This window comes from Vigna unguiculata, chromosome 3 (genome assembly GCF_004118075.2).
Source record: "Vigna unguiculata cultivar IT97K-499-35 chromosome 3, ASM411807v1, whole genome shotgun sequence".
NCBI lineage: Eukaryota > Viridiplantae > Streptophyta > Magnoliopsida > Fabales > Fabaceae > Vigna > Vigna unguiculata.
The window spans coordinates 6,580,165-6,599,385 of NC_040281.1; the positions used below are offsets into that span (position 1 = coordinate 6,580,165).

The window sequence follows — 19,221 nt, forward strand, 5'->3', positions numbered from 1 at the left end:
ATACTTAACTTTGATAGAAAGTCGAAATCGTCTAGAGTCGAAAATCAAGTTAAATCAACTTGGACTGACAGTAGAGTTAATAGAGTTGAATTATCTAATATTACAGATTTATCTTAAAAAAATAAGTTGCTTTATAAAAAAAATTCAAATCAAATTATTATTTCCTTATTATTATTTTTAATTGTTAGAGAAAAGAGTGGACGTATTAGAATACTGAAATATGAGTGGCAGTAAACTTTATTAGATGTATATTTATGTGATCATAACTTAATTTTTCTAATAAATCCATCAAATAAGTTTTTGTGTTTTATTTGTTAAAAATAGTTGGAAGAATGGAAGTGCCAGAACATATCATGTTAGATTGCAAAAATGTTAAAAAATATATTGAACATAGCAGGGCAGTGATGATCCAACCCAGCATGACTGTAAATTTAAGAACAACATACAAACATAACAGACAAAATGACAGTTTTACAAACTGATCCGGCCCAAACAATACTTTCAATTTTCCAGCACTCTACTCACGTTGAAAATTGGAAAAATGTTCACCACAAAATATTTGACAAATAAAATAACTTCGAAGTTGAACCATTGGTTCATAAAAAGTGAGATCAAAGTAAATAAAATAAATAAATGAGATTTTGATTCTTCGTGTATAAAGTGAGTATTTTTTTTCTTCTGAGAATTTACAGAATTAACTTTAGATAACTCCATTTTATATATTCAACTTGGAACATTAAATCCTAAATTTGTATTAAAAAAGTTATAGTTTTTAATTATTTTCAAAGTTTAATTAATAATTTAGTATCATATTTAAATTTATAATTTATTTTAATTTCTACATATTTTAATTCGAGTTTTAATTTTGTTTAATAGAAAAATTTTGTTATTTCTATTAAATTGATGATAACGTTCAAAAGACGTCACAAGTCAAAATTTAAAAAATGCTACATGTTAAATATTTAGAAAATTTCACATATTAAAATTTGGAAGGTGTTTACAAATAAAAAAGGATTTAATAATAAAAGATAACTCAAATTTTGACACAGAATAACTAATAATTAATATAGGTCTAATTTGATCCAATAGGTAATTTGTTGACTTATATCTCGAGCCGAGTTAATCTAAACTCGGATTAGGTCGAGTCAACGATCCAAATTAATTAGTGAGAATCAGAACAAGTTAAGTTGGTTTGATCGGGGAAACACAAATAGGAGGAGCTCCGGTTGAGAAGCAATATGTTTGGTGAACGGAAAAAAGGGACAAGAGAAGTGATTTTTGTGAGTACGTCATGAACCTCAACCCTATCCTAAGATTCATGTCGTAACAATAGCTCTTCAAGAACCTCCTATTGCATCTCCTTCGACACAATTATTCCTGTTGCTGACTTCTACAAAAGCATCTACCTACGTAAGACCGTGTTTGTTTTCTAACCCTAATCATTTTTGAATGAAAATCTCACCAATCCAACTTCTACACTTGGATTTAATAACTTCTCCGTTTTGCTATTCACCACTCCCCCTCATTCACACAACCTCAAACGCCAAACATCAAAAATTAGATTTTTAAAAAAAAACCCAAAAATAGGTTAAATAAATAATTCCATATTACTACTTCAAATATTAAAACAATTTAATAAAATATAAAACTTTCCTTAACCTTACTTGCTTTAACCAGTTAAAATAAAATTTACATTGTTAGATAATTGTACGACACTTAACTCTTTTTTTTTTTTTTAATTTAAACAATCTGTTTGTTTTTTCTTATAAGGTTCTCACATTTTTAAAAAGAAAATTGTTTTTTATGTCCTTGTCAACAAAACCCGTAAAATAGAGGACATAGACATGGAAGTCCAAACTCTCACTTTCAGCAAACTAATAATTGCAGGGTGACAATTTCGCCCACTTATAAAAATAAAATCAATAATCAACTATTGGATGAATGATGATGATTTAACGCATTTTTTAATACATTAGGTTAAGTAATTCAAAGTTCATTGGTGGAATACATGACTTTAAGGGACACTACTTTACAATATTAATTAGATATAGAAATGTGCATAATAATTATACTTTCCTATTGTTAAGAGACTTTGACTGAGTCATTACCAGGTGAAATATCTTTTTTATGAGTTAAGTTATGCATCAAATGACCATCTTTATTTATGATGAATAATAAACAATAATTTAATGGAGATTTACATGTAAATAACATTCGATCAATAAGATAATACAATAAAAATATTATACAAATGAATTATTGGGGTAAATTTATGTTGAAATGAATCTTTCTATTAAAAATGTTCTTGCATACATTCCAGAAAATGTTTATGTTTTACTGGCATATCCAGAAAATGTATAGAAAAGGTAATGGAAACAATGTTTTTGCAGAAAGCAGAAAGAGTTGAGAGAAACGTTTATCACGCGCTATGGAGCAAAATTTGGGGAAATTAATTAAATTAAAATTAAAATTCCGGTACGAAAGAAGAGCAGATTAAAGCATACGTGGAAAAAGTTTGTCCAATTAGGTTTACATGAAACGCCATCGTGGGTACAACTGCCAAAAGCAGAACTGACTCGCTTAGTACTCCTTTCAATAAAGACAGGATCTGTGATTTAGGATTTGTTTTCCAAACCAAAGCTAGTTGCCCTCAATCTAAACACAAAGAAAGAAACCATTTCTAGGGTTCTTGTTTTTCAATTTTCAACGCTGCATCGCTCGTATTCAGACCTACCCAAATTCAATCATCTTCCAGCTATTTATTCGTCACTATTTTACTTTTAAAAGATCAAAATTATACTTTTAATTAATCCAATACTATTACATCGCTTAAAAATCTTCAATTTTCATAAATACATTTTCAAGAACAAAACTGTGGCTGAGTTTCAAATTTCAAAATAATACAGTGATGTTATCTTGTCAGAATTAAGATTTGTTCTGATTCCATTCAAGTTTGTCTAACAATAGCATTAGGAACAACGATCTAGAATCAGGATATGTTCTGATTCAGGATCGTTAGGAACAATGATAACATTTTTGAAATATTATTTATTTTTTAGGGTAAAACTTCATCACAGTTTTGTCTTTAAAAAAATCTTAAAGAATAGAATGAAAAATATTTAAATTGTGTTTGATCTTAATTTCTAAGCCATGTAAGATTTATTAGATGTACTTGAAAAGAAATTCAAATGATTATCAACTATCAAAATTTTCGTCTCCATATCTATCTGAAAAAGTTTAAAAGAAAAAAAAAACCTGGAGTGGTAGGAAGTTTGTGGCAGGCATGAGTTGGAAGTTCTTGTAAAGACAGGGACAGTGAAGTTAGGACCCACAAGACAACGTTGGGAATGCGTAAAAACGTTGCCCCCTTGGCCTATTGTCCGATGGTACAGAAACAATGGCACATAGGACAGTGTAAGTCGAGGTTGGAGAGACAAAAGTTAGGGTTGCATGGAGAGGGAAAGTTTGAAAATTTGGGAAGTTTGAAGTGCATGAATATGAAATTTTGGTTTGGGGGGAATGAACTAATTAAGCAAAGGTAACACAACACAACAGCACCACCTTAGCTTAGCTAACTTGTGCAACACAATCGGCCAATCACATGGCCTTCACTAAAGTGGTTTACAAAGTAAGAAAGAGAGAGACCTTTTGGAATAGGACCTACCAGACGCCACTGTTCATGGAACACAACACAACAAATTCTGATAGAGAAATCGAAGAAACGGCGAGAGAAAAAACAAAGAAGAAATGAATTAATTAATGAATCCCCAACCCCACCACATACCAAAAGAAAAGAAAAAGGAGTGTTGATTTTTATTAGGTGAAAGGCTTTGTCTGACAGCGCATAACACCTAGTGGTACCCAACTTTGTTCTCTTTTTTAACTTGTTAGTGCTATCCAAATCAAACACAGAATAACCAAAAGTTACGGCAAACAAAGAAAACAGAATCTTCACGCATTTTCTCTTTCTTCCAAAACACTCCTCACTCCCAAACATTTCACACCTTTCTCATACCCTAATTTTCCTCCATTGCACTTACCACTGCAAACCACAATATCAACATAGATACCTAGACACTATCATCCATTTATCAAATTATTAGCAACTCCATACACACCTATACACTATCGAGTTCAAATTTTCTACTGAGTTTTTTTTATATAATCATCTGTTAAATATTAATAATGAGTCTAGATTCTTTACTGACCTTTGTTTTTGTGTTGTTCTTTGCTGAGCATTACAAATATACTGTATTGATATTTTAAATATCTTTCTAATATATTTTGAAACGTTATAGTGGTGATGAGTGTATTATGGAAACACAGTAGAGAAACAATACAAAAAAAACCCAACAAAGAATCCAAATTCATTACCAATACAGTGATATTGATACGTTAGACATTATACTCGTTTGTTTTTCTTAAACCCTAAACTCATTCCACCAACGATCATTCATTTGTAGTCTCTCCATCAAGTATATATCCAAACAAATAGAAGAAATGTATGTTTCATTCAATTCATTCCTTTCCCCTTGCATTCCTTAGTAAAATATTCAATAGCGTGGTACCCACCCCAAAACTACCATCACAATCAATTGCATCACAAGAGGTCATATACGTAAAACAAAACAAAAAAGTGACTTCACACGTTTATAAGATGATTATATTTCTATGAATTATTGATAAATGGGAGATCGTATATAGTGATCAAGATCTAGAAAAACAAAGTTGGACCACTCAATTGAGATACGAGAAAAATTAAAAAATCTTTGTTGTTACTATACAAAATAGTTTGCGATGGCTGTGTGTGTTTTCCTTCTTATGTATTTCTTATCTTGTTTATTTTTACCCTGAAACTTTTAATTCACACTTGGCTAACAATAATATAACCTTAAATGTTCATAATATTTATTGGATAAGATTAGATTGTGGAAGAGGTTTTAGTGGTTAAGTACTTAAAAGACACTCTCATACTTAAAGTAGTCTCATGACCAAGTATAGGTAGAAGATGAACATTCTTGAACTATATTATAATTAATCCCATATCTGCTTTATCCTCTAAACAAAAAATTCAGCTATTTAATCAGGTGTGGTATTCATCTAACTGAATAAGTAGGGTAACAATCTATATGGCCATGGGAAATAGATAGAATACATTCTTATTGAATTAGAGATGGCAATAGGGAAGAGCGAGAAACACATCTTCAACGAAAAAATTCATTTTAATCCACATATCCAAACTTAACAAGTATTAAGATTTTGTTTCATCTCATTCCTACCAGATAACGGGTATACTCGTACCTGTATTCATACCCGTTTTCTTAATTTCAATATCAATTAATTAATTTTTATAAAATAATAAAAAATTACAATAAACGAAACATATATTATTAAATATTCAATATTAAAAGGAGTGTTGTTTATTCAATATCAAATATTTATAAATAAATTATATTATAATTATATACATCTCAAATTATAATACCAAATAAAATTTCACGAGAATCAAAATACTTATCAAATCTGCAAACATTGATGAAAACCTGGTTGATAAAATTTAAAAATATTTTTAAAAAAATAAAAAAGAAAAATAAGTATTCAAATTAAAAATTAAGAAAATATAATATTCATTGCTTAGAATTAAAGTAGCAAACAAAAAACAAAAAATATGAAAATGCCTTTGTAATTGTTAACTTTTCCAAACCTTTTTATATCTAAAGTTTTGATTCTGGAAATTTATAACTATTTTAGCTTTATCCATAACTTCAAACACGATAGTTTTCAGTTTTCAGTGGAGATGTCAAAATAGATTTCAACCCGTGAACCAATTAGGCTCATTACGGGATTGAGTCTGGTTGGGTTGAAAAAAATTTAATTTTTTTAAAAGTGGGTTGAACTGAACCCGACTCACTTAACCCACGGATTAAACGAGTTCGAGTCGGATTGAAGGTGGATTGACCCATTTAACCCATCAACATTACTTTACAGTTTTTTAAAACTTTTTTGTTATAATTATTTACTACTTATAATTATATAGGTTCAAAATTTCATATTTTTAAATGCTAGAATGTTGTTCAATAATATTTGAATAGTTTGAATGCTTAATTAATTTTTTTTTATCAAGTTATATACGTTGATACTTTAATCTTTAACTATTATTTTTACAATCATATTTCGAAAATTCGGTGAACACTTTGATTTCACTATTATAACTATTATAAAAGATAAATTAAGTCAATTCACTCTTATTGTAATGCAATAAATATGTAAAATAAATTACAGGAAAAAAAATCAAAAGTGAGTTAATCCACTAACCTATCAATCCGTGATGGGTCAAGCCCGCTTGCAAAATTTCTGACTCACCAAAAAGTGAGTTGGACTGAGCTGAGTCTTTTTTAGTTCAACTAGAGGTGAGTTAACCCGTGTGAGCTAGGTTGACTCATTTTGACATCCCTAAATCTTTTTATTTTGGTGTTATTTGACTCGTTGCCTCCCCAAAAAATTAAAACAAAGCCAAAGAAATTTCGTGTGTCTCCACCAAAAATTCAAACGAAGTTGATTATTTTTCCCAATAGATAAAGAAATAAAATTCATAAACAATAACCAACGTTCACTACTAAAAATTCTCATATTACATGAAATTTTTCTTGCAAATTTGTTAAAAAATTTGCAAGAAAAGATTTTTTCGTGTTTATTTTTTATAAAAATCTTAACTGACAGGTAATTCCTTCTTGAGTAATTATTTCCTACAAAATATGTTGTGAAAAATGTTTTATATAAAATATTTTGCAAAAAAATTGGCAGCAACTTTCTACAAATTTTTTTCATAACAAAATTTATAAGTATTTCCAACAAAAAATATTCAAAACAAAATGAGTTTTTTCAATAGTGATTTTGTATAAAAATAAAAAATAAAGAATATGATAAAAATGATTTATAAATTTAAAATATTTTTTTTCTTCGAAAAAATAAATAAAAAGAATCCTTGAATATAAGCTAACTTTATATAAAAATAAACACATAAAGAAAATTATGTACTAAACTAAATAGGAACTTCAATTTAAAAAATTAAAAAAAAACTATGAAACGACAGTAACTTTTTTTTCGAAAGATAAAACTAAAATATAACATAATAAAAAATTATAATAATGGATATATATTAGTGTAAATAATAACTGATTTTGTAAAAGGTAAACAAATAGAAATTTAAACCACAAATAATATTTATTTTTATAAATAAAGTATAATTAAAAAAATATAATAAATGTAATAAGGAGTTGTTTCAATGAAACCAAGAAAGCATATTCATTCATGCAAAATATTGAAGTTGTGTATGCAAAAACCTTATTAACAACTCATTTTAGTGACCAAAAGTTGGTAGTAGTGACCAATGTAAATACTAATTTTCAAAATAAAAAATGATTGGTTACTAAAATAGTCACTCACTACTAGAAATTTTCATATTACATGAGACACTTTTTTGCAAATTTGTTAAAATAATTTGCAAAAAAAAAAAATCTCTACTTTTTTTTGTAAGAATCTTAATTGACAGCTAGTTTCTTCGTGGATAATTATTTTCTACAAAATTATAAAATTCGCAAGTATTTCTTACAAAATTTGTTGCGAAAAGTATTTTACACAAAATTAGCTATCAAGATTTTAGTTATTAAAAAAATTTGTTATTAAACATTAGCTACCAGAGTTTTTATACCAAAGAAATTAGTTTATAAATTAGTCTTTAGTTAATTAGTGACTAATTTAGTGATCAATTACAATTTTTTATTTATAATAGTGACTATTTTAGTAACTAATAATATTTTATTTTGTAAATTGATATCTAAAGTAGTCATTCTAGACTAACAATTTTTTGTCAATAAAATTAATTATTAATGGGACATTTTTTTAGTAGTAAACCTACATAAAAAAAGATTAATCTATGTTATGTGCTAAAGTTTATTAAAACATTAGGTTCATGCAGGCAAATATAGATTCTAAAATATTATAATGGAAAAATGTTATAGTAAAACTTGAGCTCCACTGACTTTAGTGTCCTACTTTTTCATTTACAATGACTCTATTTTTCGCAAGCATCTTAACATTCTCTTGTCTATTATTTTTCGTTCTTCTTTTTCGTATTTTGTATTTCTCAATGCTCTAATTCTTATCAGTATGCACATTAATTCATTCTAATCACCCTTTTCATTTTCTTTATGGATGTCAAGCTACAATTTGAGTTGTAAAACGATACCTCCAAAGACAGAATTGTTTGCAAGTGATATAATGGTTATTATTTGGAAACATTCATTTATGATTATCTTCTTAGAAACAATTTCTTGTATTTTTCGTTTCAGCAAGAGGACTATTAATAATTACAATGGTTATAGTATTTTAGTTAGAACATTATATGTGACAAAATTATTTTTGTATAATTAAAATTTATAATAAATAAATACTTTTACATACGTAAACCATAAAAAATGAGAAAAACGAAAATTTCTCTTTTCTTAATTACCTGTCTATTCCAGCGTAATTAGTGCTGGTATGAAATTTGATTAAATATCCTATAATTTGATCCAAACTAGTAATAATGCTTGATTTTCTTGGAATAAGACGTCAAACACGATTATTGGGAAAGAAAAATTCAAACGACCCTATCCCTAAGAATGATATTATACTTTCTAAAACAAAGCAAATTTTGTACATTTTGACATTTCTGGTCACCAAAAGGTCACGTAAAAATTTATTCTGGAAAGCGCGTAATAATAGCTATAAACAAACGATGCAATTGGATTTGTAAGTGGTGACGAAGGGACAATTAAGTGTATAAACAAACAAATCGTGGAACCGTTTGTTGTAGCTGAATCTATGGTCTTGTTCGTTTTTCTTATCTGAGGTATCTTTGTCCCTGTCCTATCTATCACACACTACATGGCTTTCGTCAATTTTCATTGCTCTTCCATGCTCCTCCACTCCTGTTCCAAGTGAGTCTACCCTTTAATTAATCTTATATTCTCTTTTCTTTCCCAATGCATGCCACATGCAAGAACGTAACCTTTTTGGTTTTATCATGTGTATTCGTGGGAAAATTTGGAATTAATATATAAAAGTAATCAAATGAACAACAAATCCTACATTAACCTATGCTGTTGAATCTACGCTATAATTAGAGAGCAAGAGTGAGATCAATGTGAAGTCAATAAATGACGATTCCTTGCATTTTACTGGATCATGAGTGATAATGTCAATATTTGCATGTAAAATGAATCAAGCTGTGAGTTCTATTTTCTTTTCTTTAAATGCTAGTATCATATTCTAGGACATATAATTGCGTGTTCTTGTAATTTTTACTTATTGCAAGTTTATCCCAATGTCCTTTGAGAATTGTTGTTTTGTTCTGATACTTCCACCTGTGTAATTGAATGGTTGCTTCTTCTGTTTTGAAGGCAGTGCATTGTGAGTGGCGTGCCTCTACTCCGACCTAAACCTGATTTCATGTTGGATAATCCAATTAGAAACGTGAAATTCAGTTTCAAGGTTGATAAAGTGAGGGCTGTAATATCTGGTGAAGGAGATCTGCTATCTCATCCTAATAACTGCACTGGCTCAAGAAAATCTGACTTACTTCACAAATTGGTAGAAGAACCTACCAGAATTGTTTCTGATGAGATAAATCCTGCAATCAATGGTTTCTTTGCTGATAGAAATGAACATGAACTGGACTGTCCTACACAAGGGTTTTCTTCTATCCCAGAGGCCATTGAAGATATTCGTCAAGGAAAGGTTGATTAATTAGTCTGTAGATTTGTTGATCAATTCTCTAACCAAGGACACCATGCTAAGAAAATCACTTCTTTTTGACAAATTTGCAGTTAGTTATTGTTGTAGATGATGAAGATAGAGAAAACGAGGGTGATCTAATAATGGCAGCATCAATGGTAACACCAGAAGCAGTTGCGTTTATTGTGAAGCATGGAACTGGGATAGTGTGTGTGAGCATGAAAGAACAAGACTTAGAGAGGTTGCAACTCCCCTTGATGGTGGCGCAGAAGAATAATGAAGAAAAACTTGGCACCGCATTCACAGTGACAGTGGTACATAGGTTTTTCATTCTTGATTCTTGGAAGAAAAAAATAGGACAATGATCTTTTTTGAGTTGATTTGTTATCTGATACGAAAAGAACTGCATGATATTATAGGATGCAAAGGAAGGCATTACAACAGGAGTTTCTGCTGAAGATAGAGCAACAACAATCCTGAAACTTGCATCGAGAAATTCGAGTTCTGATGATTTCAATCGGCCAGGTCATATATTTCCTCTGAAGTACAGGGAAGGAGGGGTTCTTAAGAGACCTGGTCACACGGAAGCTTCGGTTGATCTTGCTGTGTTGGCTGGCTTGGAACCTGCTGCAGTTTTATGTGAGATAGTAGATGATGATGGTTCCATGGCCAGGTTACCAAAGCTTCGACAAATGGCAAACCAGAAAAACCTCAAAATCATTTCCATTGCTGATTTAATAAGGTAATTTCCAACAAATCAGAATCATAAGGAAGATAGACTTAAGAACTTTTACGATGATTTTTAATGTATGCATGGTTTGAACTAGCAAACTTTGTGGTATCAGCATAACTAACTAAGATATCAAAGTTCATAATAATATCTAATATGATCTTGTTTGAAAATAACAGATACAGAATGAAGAGGGAGAAGTTTGTGGAGTGTGCTTCAGCTGCAGTGGTATCCACCATGTGGGGACATTTCAAAGCTTATTGCTATCGGTCATGTTTGGATGGGATTGAGCACATAGCGATGGTCAAAGTAAGCAACTCATCAATATTTGTATGCTTAATTAACAGCATGTTGAATTGCAACAGACAAATTGCAATTCACTTTAAATCAATCAGATTTCTTGGTTACGTTTACATGTTGTTTTCATTAGAGACACTTGCTTTGGCAAGGGTGAAACTTTGAGAGATTTGAAAAGTGTAACTGTGTTGGTGACGGTAATAACATGGTTGATATATGGAAAATTATCTTTTGACAAATTTTTTTAACAAACTTTTTGACAAAGTTTCTATAAATAGAATTAAATAGATTATTTTTTATTTTTTAATCAAAATAAAGTAATAATTATAATATTTTTTTACTTAAAAAGGTAATTTGTCAAAAAATTTGTCAATTTTTTTGTTAAACTATCATCTTCCTTGATATATTAACAGGGTGAGATAGGTGATGGGAAAAATGTACTTGTGAGAGTACACTCAGAATGTGTCATTGGTGACATTTTTGGGGCCACAACAACGTGTGAATGTAGAAACCAGTTGGTGGTTGCATTGAAGCAAATTGAAGCAGCAGGTAGGGGTGTCTTAGTGTATCTTCGAGGACATGAAGGTATTGGATTAGACCACATTGTACATGATTGTCATTCTGAAGATCACAAGTACGAGGAATTGAATGTAACTGGTGATTCTACTGAGTACGGTATTGGAGCGCAGGTACTGTTCTGGTTTTCTGTTTACCATGTTTTATGTCTAGAGATTGAAAGAATAAAAAGTGATGATCTATTCCAAACATGCAAGATTCAAGAAACCAGATAAATCAGTAAAGTAAAATTTGAGATCAGCAAACTATTAAAACCTGGTAAATTTTATCTTAAAACTAATTGAATGATACATATCTATGGCAGATACTACGAGATCTAGGGGTTCATACAATATGCTTAATGACAAGAAAAAAATGGTGCTGAGTATGAAGGACCTAAAGGTTATGGCTTTAACAGTTGCAGGAAAGGTTCCTCTTTGGAGACCACTAACCAGACATCCTAGATTAAACAATTGGTATTGGATTTCATCAATATGAATACAACATTTTATTTTGTTAAGTTAAGTTTTTCGTCAATTTTACTAAATGAACACTTTTTAAATAGGAAAGAAAATTATAATGTGAAGAAGTAACAAGCAACTAAAGTCGATATAAGGCCTAAGCATATAAAGTAAATGAATAATAGTTAACTTCTGGTTTTTAGTCTTTTATTTGATAAGACGCACCATCGTACAAAAAATAAAATTATCAATTAACTCTTTTTATAACTTGAAATAGAGAAAATGAGATACATGCACAACACATAAAAGATAAAAATAAACCGATAGATAACGATTAATGTGTTAGATTGAACAATAAACCATTGTTCAATAAGAAAGCCAAGGGCCACAAAATAGAATAAGTAGATGAGAAATCATTGAAATAGAAAAAAAGATAAAAGATAAAAATCAGAATTGATTAGTGAGAAACTAGAGATAACTAATCTATCTCTTTCTCCTAAGTAAAATTGTGATTTTTTTAAAAGAAATTGTTAGATCATTAAATATTATTTTTAGTACCAATAAAAATTAAGAGTCAATTCTAATATTTTTATTAAGTTTTATTCTCTAACAAAATTTTACAATTAATTTTATAGAGATTTATTAGTATTAAAAAAAAAATTCTTTACCTTGGACCTTAAAGTGAATCACATCTTGATCTATCAACAGTGATAGTGTTGCAAAGTGTTGCTCTTATGTGATTACTCTCATGATATGAAGATATGTTTTTAATAGATATTTTTTGTTACATCTTGAATTCTTTAAATTAAGATACTGTTTAAAAACCTAGCTGGTCAATTCCTTCAAAGCTGAAAAGCTATTACTACAAAATTAATAAGCCATACTCTGTTTTATAAGAAATATTTGGTCAAGTTAATTGCTAAATTAATTAGAAAAATATAAAGAATATATTTCCATGTTTTTAATGTAAATATTTTTTTTAGATAAGAATATCATTTTAGGTAGTTATAATTTTATTTATTTTTCTTAAATTTTGAATTGCAATAATCAAGACCTTTACATTATATTTGTATTACTATTTTGCACGTTATTTATATTTTTGTATTAAGAATCGTTTATCAAGATAAGTCTGTTTATATATTGCTTTAAGTATACATTATACATTTGCTTAAATTCGTATTTTGACTGGGGATTTAATTGGGATGTCATCTTATGAAAATTTAAGAGTCATATAATTACAATATCAAATATTATGAGTCATATAATTACAACAAATATTATGGATGTTAGGAATTTAATGGATTAAAAAAATATGAGAGATATATTATATGGAGGAACTTCTTATTTTATTTTATTTTATACATATACTCTCTATATATAACGAGATGTAACGAAATATAAAATATTTACAATATTTCAATTTTAATATGCTAATTCTAAAATTGTAATATATTTTAAAAAAAAATCCTAAAAACTAATTTAAATAAAAAAATATATTAAGTAAATATTTTTAACAATGCATCATATAATAAACCCTTCATTTTCTAAAAATAAAAATGAAAAAATAATTTGCCTTATTTCAAAAGATAAGTCAAAGAGGCACCAAACTCAAAAGCCAAGGTCTACACCTTAATGATCAAGACGCTTGGATATTATTGCTTTGTTTGAGCAATTCAAACCATAATCCATGCAAAGTATTGCTTGAGAATATGAAGTTGATGAAAAAGTCATCCAAAGACACTCTTATAGAAGAGATCAAGCGAACCATGAATGAGGTTGTCTTACAAATATTGCTCGAGGATACGAAGTTGATGAGAAAGCCATTCAAAGACACTCTTATAAAAGAGATCGAACAAATCATGAATGAGTTCGTCTTACAAAAGTCTGCTCTTGAATCCGATGATAGTGAACTTGAAATTGATCAGAACGAAGTTGAAGTTGACCAAAGAATGTTATTTTCAAATCATTAGAAAATATTATCAACCATTACGTCAATACGAACGAGTTGAAAGATTTTTCTTATTTATCATCGGATTAGTTAAATCAAGCTAAGGATGCATTTTTCACCCTTTGTCGCATCTTACAAAATGGTTAATCGTCAATGACATGTGAACAAATAAAAATAGTCGTCAAATGGTAAGTTTTTCTAAAACTAAAGTCACAAAATTATTAATTCGAGAATTTTCCCCGTACTAATATTGAGTTAGGGGAATGTAGAATTAAATGAATACAAACTTAAATGAATGTTACCATAATAGATGTTTGAGAAATTGGAATAGTAAGAATTTAGTCTATTATCTCTAAGAAAAAATATTTTTTTATAGTTTACATATAAATAATCATATTCCGTCTCCATCATGATTATTTATTATTGGATATTAATTAATCATTTTTTTTACTATACTCCTTATCATTTTCTTGATCTTTAAAGGTTATTAATTAATTATTTAGATAAATGTGTGAATCTAACTATTTTTTATTAATAATGATCACAATTTATGATTTCAATAAAAGAATCTTAATAGCCACAACACAAAAAAAAAAAAAAAAATTCAAAAAGTATAACTATGATTTTGTTTTGAAAAAATATTTTATTGGTTACATTTAAACTATGTTTTTTTTCTTTCTCTTTAGATGCAATACATTATGTTTGTTCACTCAAAATAACAAAAATTAAAACATAAACAATTGTTATGCTGATCATCACGCAAGCCATGTGTTATCTGGACAGTTCAGAAAAAACTAACTTGCATTTCTTATGCAGATGGACCGGGACGCACAAACCTGACCTATTTTTTGTAAATTAAATGTGAAGTGGATTGGTCTAGTTCTGTCTTGCTTTTTACGAATCAAATACGGGACATACCGGAATCCTAATATATCCACATAGCACAAATGTTTAAACATTTGTGCGTGCATAGATTACATGTTATATGCTAGGTTATGCATTCAAACCTAAATACGTGTCTCTATTCATCATGAATTATTATTATTATTATTATTATTAGTATATTATCTCCATTGAAGCAAATCCTTCAACAACTTTGTTTCATTATCGCATAATAAATAATTTGGTAAAAGAAATAACCCAACTTAAATAATAAATACACACATTCCCTTTTGTGATGATATTATACTCTATAGTAAAGTTTCAGCGTCAATTTGAAATAAAGAAAGAATATTAATAATAAGAAAGAAACAATTAGATATTGATGACAAGAAAATAAGGGAAGAATGAAGGTTGATTATGACCTTGCGCCTTTGGCTTTCAAATATGTAATAAAGATCAAAGAATAGAAGGAACTTAACGTATGTGTAATTTTCTTTGGCTTAGTAAAAGCCAAATGTCACATAGTTATTGGTTGATATTGTCAGGATACCTCTTACCATATAACGCACCACTTTCTTTTTTTCTTTTTTATTGGAAACGATAAATGTAACATAATAATTATTAATCTATTCTGTCAATGTACAGATACGTTTTCTTTCACCACATAATGCATAAAAAAATTTATAAGAAAGACTAAATTTGTAATTACAAGAGAAAATCTTTTACAGTTGTAGCTTAAGAATGAAGAATCTTTTACAGTTGTAGCTTAAGAATGAAGAACGTTGGCATCATTAATAAAGCAAGAAAGAAAAAAAGGTCCTATATTTTTAGAGGAGAAAAGAAAGTTTCCTTTTTGAAAAGGATTGTGAAGTATATTACAGGTATAATGTCCCACCACCATTAAAGTTAACGCGGAAACCATAAAAAAGGTTCCTTGATTTGGATTGGATAAGAAACCACCACGTAAATTCGTGAGTCCAAGTCTCCCCTACAAAACGAAATGGTCCCATCAAAACCATGCCCCATTTTCTCATTTCACCATTTAATCATGCCACACTCTTTGCCAAAACAAATGCCAAATTTTCCACATCCATAGAACACTACTTCACCCCCTCAATACCTTAATTTCTGTTCCACCAATGTCTCCTCCTAAAACCCCAGATGTCGGTGAACCCAAACATCCCCTAGAAGAACATCATAGACATGTTGTTCATCTAGCGTTGGTTTTGACAGCATGCATAGTTGGCGTGTTCATGTTTCTCTTCACCGTCTCCACACTCATAAGGTACTTTTATTCCAGGAGATATAACCGCAGACCCAATGGAACAAGAGACACGCCCATATTGTTCGATTTGAACGGAGATTCTCCCACTGCGAACAACGACGATGACGTGGCGGCGGACCAAGATGACGACTTGGCGCCGGTCCACCACGTGTGGTACATCCGCACCGCCGGTCTCCAACAGTCGCTGATAGACTCCATCACCGTCTTCAAATACAGGAAAAACGAAGGAATCATAGACAGCTCCGAATGTTCCGTGTGCCTCGGGGAGTTCCAACACGACGAAACCCTCAGGTTGTTGCCCAAGTGCAGCCACGCGTTCCACGTGCCTTGCATTGACACGTGGCTCCGGTCGCACAAAAACTGTCCCCTGTGTCGCGCGCCTGTGGTCCACGATGAAACTGGAGCCGTCGATCAGAATGTTCAGATTGGTTCACACGTGTCTGTGTCTGATCATCAGAATCAGAACCGTGAGGTTCCGGCGGAGGATTCTGATGATGGGGCTGGATTAGAAGATGGTGGTGGTTCTGGTGAGTCCTCCGGTGGAACAGAAACGCAGCCTCTGAGAAGATCGGTTTCGATGGATGTTTCTTCTGCTTCAAATTCAATGCTTCGTGATGTGGGAGTGGATATAGACACCCCTTATGGAGAAAAAGTGAGTTCCAGTAAGATTCATATGAGTATCACAGAGAAACATGGAAGTTCAAGTTCAAGTTCAAGTTCAAGTTCAACCACGATTCACAAGTTGGCTTCATTTGGACGTGCGTTGCAAAAGGGACCAGTCTCAATGAGAAGATCGTTTTCACATAACAGGAAATTTTTGTTCTCCACACACTACAGGAGTCAGAGTTCTACTCTTCCATTGTGATGAAGGGATTTTGTGGTGTGTAATGAATGTGTTCCTTTACAGACAAAACTATGCTTCAGATTTACCCTTATCAATATGCTAAACGTATATGGCTGCTATAGAAGTATAGTGATACAAAACATTATACGAAAAGTTTGAGAGTTTTGACCACTGTTTTGTCTCATGCTACATGCTCTCTTTTTTGTTCTATAAAATTTCAGATGAAACCTTCCCTTCGTGATCGCCTGTCTTGGTGAAGCAACACTATATTTTTTTTTTTATATATATTTTAAATTTTCGTTTATATTTATTTTATTAGTTAAATATAATATTCTATTATTAAAATGGACTGTAGAGTAGAAGGTGGAAAGCAAAAGTGTCAAATCATAATTTTTCTCCAATGGATTATATGCATCCAATAGTTGGCACATGAAAATTATATCAAAAGTCTTTTATATGCACTACACAAGTCCTGTACTGTATAATTCTTATAAGAATTTCTAGAGACTTAAGTTACATAAAATTTAAGATCTATGACCTTATTAATATCTAGGTCAAAAGAATAAAAAATAATATTTAGAATGAAAGTTTTATATAAGAAAAGAAAATTTATTGTAAAATATTGAAAATAATATGAAATTCATAAAATTTAAATTAAAACTTCGTTGTTTTTAAATTAGACGAGTTAATAGATGAATAATACTTTTCTCATGTAATATTTTTAAATGATAGTACCCGTTTTAGGAATTATATCTACAATAATTAATATTAGGATCATGATACTTTGACACTTAAGTTTACCCTCATATTTATTACTTTATCTTCAATCTTTTTTCTTTTCTTTTTATAGTCTTAAAAGTTTATTCTTTTTAATAATCATATTATTCCTAAAAATGAGTTGATAAGTAATTGATAAAATGTCAAAAGATTTCTCTTTATGTTAAGAAAACTTCTATTAAACTCAAAGTTTATCTGATTCCTTTATTTTTCGTGTCTTATCAACTGTTAGTAGACTCCAAACATTGAAAACTACTTTCTAAACATAGATGTGAACATTAGTCATTAGCTCTCTGAATAGCGCTTATGTTTAAATATATTATTATGAATTATATTAACAAGTGGTTCTATGGTGTAGTGGTTAGCACTCAGGACTTTGAATCCTGCGACCTGGGTTCGACTCCCGGTAGGACCTACCTCTTTTCTTTGTGAAGTTTTACAGTGCCAGTTTTTTATCAAAGGTTTGTAATATTAAAATAATATATTTTTATCAGAACTTGGGTCATATTTTTTTAATCGTAAAAAATTAAATTGTAAACGATAAGAGATTAATTCATCTCAGAAATGTTTGTTAGTACTAAACCAAATATTATCCTTGTCATGTCTCCTAAATTTTTCACAATCGATATTTATAATTATAGCAATTGAAAAGGTTAAGATGGTTTGACTTGGTCAGTAGAGTCAGTAGCAAATTTCAACTTCACATGACTCATTCACTTATCAATTCAAGAAAATTTCTGTCATCATAACAGGGATGGATACTGAGAAAATATTTTGGAGGTATCAATTTCTTTTTTATAAGCATATAAAAATTTTAAAATGTCAAAAATATATTAAAATTAAAAAATAATATTTTTATTTATAACTAAATTTTATGCGGATAAAAAATAATTGTAGACTAAAGCCTCACTTACACACATTTAATATGACAGGTCTTATGTTGACTAAATAGATGTGATGTACTAAACCATGGGACACGAAATGAGTTTGGATGGTCTTGGAGAAATTATAGAGTAATTTTTAGTTTTTATTTTATTTTATTTGGTTTTTAAAAGTTTAGTTTGAAACTATGATGTATGATTTAATCCTTAATTAGCGAATATTAAGTTGGTCATTTTTGTTGAGAAAGATCCCATCGTACTAATAATAGCAATGATTTAGTGCATGCTAGGTTTAACTTATTTTAAAAAGAAAACTAATTATTGTATCAATTTCAAACCATTTTTGAAATATGTAATTATTTTTTCTAGAAAATATATACTCAACAAGGGAACAAATCACATCCAATATGTAATGTGAAGAAGAAAAAACCAAGTTCAAAGTTGTTTAATGTGTGATGTGACTCCAAAGACCAGCTTAGCTCAAGAGTTTTCCAAAACTAAATTTTACTTATGGTAACCACGATTTATTAGTTGATATATTTGATATATGTATTTGACTTGGGTGATTTATGATGATTATGGGAGAAATTTTTGAAGAGATGATGAAGTGTGAGATGAGGAGAAAGTAATAGATTTGTGAAATCGTTTATTAAATTACTAATTTATTTTTATATTTAATATTTATTTATTTTAAATAATTCTATTTATTTGACCTTTTAATTTTTTATGATTATTCCTATAAATTAATAAATAATATTTTTAAAAAACTAATATTTTTAAGAAA

General features: G+C 29.6%; 1 protein-coding gene, 1 non-coding gene and 1 pseudogene across 2 annotated transcripts; all 3 read left to right on the plus strand.

Moving 5' to 3' along the window:
* The first annotated feature begins 9,449 nt into the window (after positions 1-9,449).
* LOC114178568 lies at positions 9,450-11,857 on the plus strand (annotated as a pseudogene).
* Positions 11,858-15,473: 3,616 nt separating this feature from the next.
* LOC114177890 (E3 ubiquitin-protein ligase RING1-like) lies at positions 15,474-17,023 on the plus strand. Its single transcript, XM_028063479.1, has one exon. The coding sequence runs from the start codon at positions 15,790-15,792 to the stop codon at positions 16,798-16,800; it is 1,011 nt and encodes a 336-aa protein (XP_027919280.1). The 5' UTR covers positions 15,474-15,789; the 3' UTR covers positions 16,801-17,023.
* An 876-nt stretch (positions 17,024-17,899) lies between these two features.
* TRNAQ-UUG lies at positions 17,900-17,971 on the plus strand. Its single transcript has one exon. It is a non-coding gene; the product is annotated as a tRNA-Gln (tRNA).
* The last annotated feature ends 1,250 nt before the right edge of the window (positions 17,972-19,221 follow it).

Excerpts from the sequence above, each read along its gene's own strand:
- LOC114177890 (XM_028063479.1), top strand. The coding sequence starts at position 15,790 with ATGTCTCCTCCTAAAACCCCAGATGTCGGTGAACCCAAACATCCCCTA.